This window comes from Saccoglossus kowalevskii, chromosome 2 (genome assembly GCF_978046115.1).
Source record: "Saccoglossus kowalevskii chromosome 2, keSacKowa6.1, whole genome shotgun sequence".
Lineage (NCBI taxonomy): Eukaryota > Metazoa > Hemichordata > Enteropneusta > Harrimaniidae > Saccoglossus > Saccoglossus kowalevskii.
Genome location: NC_140642.1, coordinates 12,829,787 through 12,835,444, shown reverse-complemented (window position 1 = coordinate 12,835,444; position 5,658 = coordinate 12,829,787). Strand labels below are relative to the sequence as shown.

Sequence of the window (5,658 nt, the reverse complement as noted above, 5' to 3'; positions counted from 1 at the left end):
CGACCAATCTGGTCCAACAATGTGTTCGCTCTGTTCCATCGAAATTACCCATAATACATCCGTTCTGGTGCAGCGCGTCAAGTTCGCCAGCCAAGGTACGTTTACTATTCGGCCATCGCCTCGCCATCACACGGAGGAGTGTGTAACCCGGCGTGCGATTCGGACGATGGGTGTAGCGAAACTTCCCATAATGACAAGAATATATCATAGTCGAGATTTTCATTTTGTTTTGTTTTATTCCTGGGTCAGGATCAGAAGTTTGATTTCATGGTAGACCTGCCATTGGGTTAAATATTCATGGCAGTCATGCAAAAATAATTCTTTTTCAAGAAAGCGCCAGCACATTTATTGGGAAAGGGCAAATGACTAGGGAAACTTCATGCACCTGGTTTTGATAGGTGTTCGTAAAATCATTCATCCCGTCCATGTGTTGTTCGTTGTATTTGCATAGATTATAGGAGTAGTCGTTTGTATTATCATGGAGGTATAATACCATGGTATTATACAGTCGCCAATGATTAACGCACCTTGTCTTATAGTGTACTTTGAACTTAATTTGATATTCTGATCACATATTGCAAAACGTACTTTCGAAAGATAAATACAACTGTTGTATTTATCTTTCGAAAGTACTTTTACAGATTTCATGGGGATTAAACATGGTCGAAAATGTGCGATTTGAATTGATTTTCTGATTTTGTTGTATTTCTTGTGTTTTTGGACAATGTCGTGCAGACAAGGTTGAGTAATGAATATCAAAATGGGACGTGACATAGTCGTCTGCAGAATTGAAGTTGCACTTCCCCGGATATGACGTACTAGTATATGACGTGCCTATTATTACAAACAGACGACTTTCGCTGAGGCATTTCGAGGCTTATTAATTGCATGGAAGAACTGGTATTATCCGGTTTTAACAATGTGTATCTATAAACGTCGCACAAAATTAAACTTGAACTGCAGACGTATGTTACAAATATGCAAACAGACGACCGTAATTGGAGGATTTAGACTATTAATCGAAGAACACAGTTGACAGTCGAGAGTGAACGGCGTCAACACATTTCTCAAATTTTTCGTTGATTTTTTTCGGTCCATAGTTATGGCTTGACTGCAAACGTTAATGTAATATAGCATTTCTGTACTGGACGGTTGTTCTAAAAATAGAAATGAGGTGTCGGAAATCGAAATGTGCGCAGACAAACATGAAAATGAAATGAATATGCTGTGGGTTGCCTATTTGTGAAAACAATTAATACCAAATTTACCCCTGAATTCTAGTCGTCTAAAAAAAATCTGAACTTCAATGCCACATCTGTTTATAAATTTGAAGGATGCCACAAATGAAATAGGTCATCGGCGTGTGAGAATATGCTCTTGTGTACACGTTTGTATAATTGCAGAGAATCCGGGCAGCGAGTGTTGATTAGCAGTTGTTAATTAATCGTTTTACTATCTTTCACGAATCAATATCTTCCAATTCCAATTTGCTTGCCTTTTCATATTGTGAAATAATTTAGCTAAGTTGCATGTAGCCCCGGGGGGTTGACGGAGGTCTCAGCACGTTATTGGGGTGAAAAGGACACTATTTGGTGAAACGATGTCTAGGAAGCCGTTGTTTCGGGAGGAATGAAACAAATCTGTAGATTTTGGGCCCCAATTTGGCCCAAAAAATCTAATTTCATTTAGTTATTTTCGAAATCTGACACATGTCTAGAGATTTCCCCCGAAAATCTGTCCCATATGTCGGTAATTTTCGGGTGAAAGTAACCCGGATGGGTGGCACGTCACGTATAGTTATGTATGTGAAGGATTCCCCTCCCGCGCGGCGCGGCGCGCAATGGTGCTGGCAGAAGATGCGCTTGAAGGAGTGCAGCCATTTCTCGTGTGTGTAAAATAAACACACATGAACGTTGGAGAAATAAAATAACATTAGTAGTCAGTTGAAAGTGACATTCATGCTTGGCTGAACTACGTGATTAAAAGCTATATATTAAAAGCATGGTGATTAAAAGTCCAAGTCCACGTATGTTGTACTACTAGTAGTATACTATATTATCAAATTGTCATGGACTTGTTCTGCAGCAGCGATTTACTTTATTTTAATTATGCTTGCACGGGGTCAGAGTATGTGTATACAATTCTTTGGCTATTTATACTAGCATTCGAATGTGGGTTCCTACTTGCGTCGACGGCTCACAATAAACCGATATACGTCGTGAAAAGGACTAAATAATATCGATGTAGACTTCGTGTTGTTTCGATATTGACCAGGAAGCAACTTGGATGAATGTGTACCACGAAATTCGATTCATACTGGAGATAGAAATAAACAGCAGTTTGCAATATGACACGTCGTATTTATTTATAGCCTTCACGATAATCAATTCCTACATTCATTGATCGAATGACTGCCATGGAAAAGCTCGAGTGGCCATTACTTGATTAAAAAAAATATTTCTGGTTTGATACTGAAACTTATATTAGGTTAAAGAAGTTAAGTCCGGTGTTTGTGCCAACTAAAAAAATTACCCCTCTGACTTGACCACGCATTGGTTTTTATTGTATATGCGAAATCGGCACCGGCATTAACTTCTGATTTAAATCGTTATCAAACAAACCGAAATACGCTACTTTCCGTTTATACTGTATCAGTTATAACTGACTTCACTATAACTAGTCAAAGCTACAACATTTGTGGTTTTTGTTGATGATCAAAGCATGGTATGGTTTATTGCGAACTCAACACTATTCTTTCAATGAAAATTCTAATATGCATGTGCAGTGAGATTGTTAAGTTATTGTACGTACCAAATAATCAGTGCGCATGCGTATTAGAAAATATCAGTGTTTCGTATAATGATTGCCGAGTTGTGTAGCGCTAGAACAACGTTTTTAGAACATGATAAATCAGAATCTAATGCTTTAATCAACGTATAGATTCAAGAGCGATATTAAAAAATTACACGTTCCCATCCATATTGCTTACACGGTGTCCAATTGTTAACGTAACGTAACGTTTGGGAGATTTCCAAATGAGACGATAGCAATTCATTCATTTACCTCTGCGCAAGCGTTCTTGTAAACAGTATGAATATATTCATTGGCTCCGATCAAATGTAATTTAAAATGCAATCTGTTCTCGATATTAATGCCTCGTGTAGCTTTCCCACAGTGAAGACGCCGACGCTACAAATAACAATTCTTATATTAATTGGGTTTTTATCAACAGTTTTGTGGATCGTTTCTCATCATTTATAATCCCCCATTCAATCTGATTTTATAGATATTCGAAATCAGGTTAATTTTCATTAAGATCAAAATATCGCTTTTATTTCGTTTTTCATTAAAAAAACGTGGAACGAAAATAAGAGAGAAGACATTATGTGATAGCAGTATTCTATTTTAGATGGTCCATAATAACTTTATATAAGAATCGTGCGTACAGTATTGCTTATTGATCCAATTTTTAAATCGCCCAAGGTTATGATGTGACTGATTACTGTCTGTGCCATAGCCACGTTCGAATTAAAAATGTGAATTGTCTTCTTCCGCCATCCTGAAGCTAGAGTGTCTGTCATACGGATCCTGGTGACGCCTTTTCCTGCACAGCACGATGCGAATGTAGGTTTCTTTAAAGGTTTTATTACAGAAAGCATAGATCCAGGGGTTAAACGTGCTGTTCAGGTAGCAGAGGTAGTAGCTGAATGCGTATACACCTGAGTCTACGCACTTGGTGCAGATACCCAACCAGACTACAAGTACATGGTACGGAGTCCAGAACAATAAAAACGAACCTATAATTACGCCTAGTGTTTTCAACGCTTTGCGGTCCCTGTTAATAGTGGACATTCTGTTTGGAATATTAGCAACTCCCGTAGTTGGCAGTTTGCATCCTCTCTGTACCATTGCTAGTTGTAAGCGCGACAACGAACCCATTGACTGCGAACGAGTTTTACACCCGCGAAAGCTGCCGCCAGGGGAACGGCCTTGCTGTCCAGTCGAGGAACAAATGAAGGACCGCTGTCTGTGCATTTTGTGTGGGACCGTTAGATTTGACGACATCGTAACGCCACTGCTGTTCCTTTTTTTCTTTCCCAAGTTGATTGAATCAGAAACGCTCTGTTTAGCGGCGCGTCTTCGTTTAAAGTCTTTTAACGTACCGCGTATCGGCGCGTCTTCGCCTTCGTCGTCAACGTTTTCGCTCATCACGCTAATCTCTGGTATATTAGACCGCTGGTTAAAACTGGTCTGTTGTGATTCTCTCGTTTCTTTCAATAAACGCCTACCTTCTTTACTCATTTCTTTGAATCTGAATCGCGAAGGAAATGTCCTTAAATCCTGATTGGCATTACGTGGTGTACTGGCGCACGAATTTAGTGGCGTGGTCGTGGTGTTCGTACTCAAAATATCGCGCGACTTTACTTTACGGACATTAAATCGAGACGTTTCCTTGTAGATTCGGGCGTAGACGATCACCATGACGACAGTCGGCACGGAATACACAGTAATAGCGATGGTGGAATTCAATAACGGGTTCATAATAAACGGCAGTTGGCAATCGGTAGATGGAAGCGTTCTCTCGCCAATAAAAAACGGATATCCAATAATAGCCAGACCCCAGGCTATTAAAGGCAGGATCCATACTGGTAATATCATTAGCAACGCTCGACGTGCTGTGCGGTTACATCGATAGCTCATCGGGCGTGTCACGGAAAGAAAACGATCTATACTGATAATGACGATGTTCCACATAGAAGTTGTGCATAACGCATAGTCTACTGTCAGCCACAGATCACAGACCCACGAGGCAAATGGCCAATAACCGAACGTTATAAAGATAGTGTAGAGCGGTATGGAGAACATACCGACTACCATGTCGGAGATCGCCAAACTCACAAGAAAAATGTTTGTTATTGTTTGCAAGTTGCGGTTGGTTTTCACTGAGATAAGCACCAATAAATTGCCGAAGAAGGTGAGAAAGCTTGCCAACACCGATGATAAATAAATCAAGATACTAACAGAAACGGAGAATAGGTACGGAAATGAAAGATCGTCCGTCACATCTTCAGATGAGTAGTTGTCGTATACAGTATTGTTGTTCTCGACGAACGATAAATTAAAGTATATAGCAGCATTGGCATATCGGTGTACGCTTGAGTCGATCCAGTACTGATGAACCATGGAATCTCTCGGTACTATCGATGGCCCTTTGGTCACGTTGAAAATATCGAATATGTTGGCGGCCGCGGTGTCGGCGGTAGTGGGGGTTGCGGTAGGAACGATTGGTGATGATTCGCTAAGTCTGTTTAAAAGGCTAGCAAGAAACATATTACCGATTGTCGAGGTCGGCTCAGCAGCTGCCGTGATTGCTGCGTACATCGTGTCCGATTGATTGACCGACGTAAAGTTGCCGTTCGTCATCGATTGCGAAACCACGGTTGACAACGGGCGAGAATTGCGAGGCGAATTGTAAACTACGAACTCCGTTACTTATGTGCCATTCACCGGCGCTCCACTGAAACTAGCTCCATCCACAGCCTATCGATACCTGTATACATCGTACTTCCTATTTACTTGACACTCCAAATACACTCCCAAGGGACGGAGTCAGCATATAATTCTGTTTACCCATCTCCTCTTATCTGCAGCCTCTCC

General features: G+C 40.6%; 1 protein-coding gene across 1 annotated transcript; it reads right to left on the bottom strand.

Annotated features, from left to right (window-relative positions):
- Window positions 1–3,528: 3,528 nt before the first annotated feature.
- On the bottom strand, window positions 3,529–5,382 carry LOC102801667 (muscarinic acetylcholine receptor M2-like). The gene has a single exon (XM_006815439.1). The coding sequence runs from the start codon at window positions 5,380–5,382 to the stop codon at window positions 3,529–3,531; it is 1,854 nt and encodes a 617-aa protein (XP_006815502.1).
- Between the last annotated feature and the right edge of the window lie 276 nt (window positions 5,383–5,658).

Bases quoted from the DNA above. Each gene is read 5' to 3' on its own strand.
- LOC102801667 (XM_006815439.1), bottom strand. From the start codon at position 5,382: ATGTACGCAGCAATCACGGCAGCTGCTGAGCCGACCTCGACAATCGGT.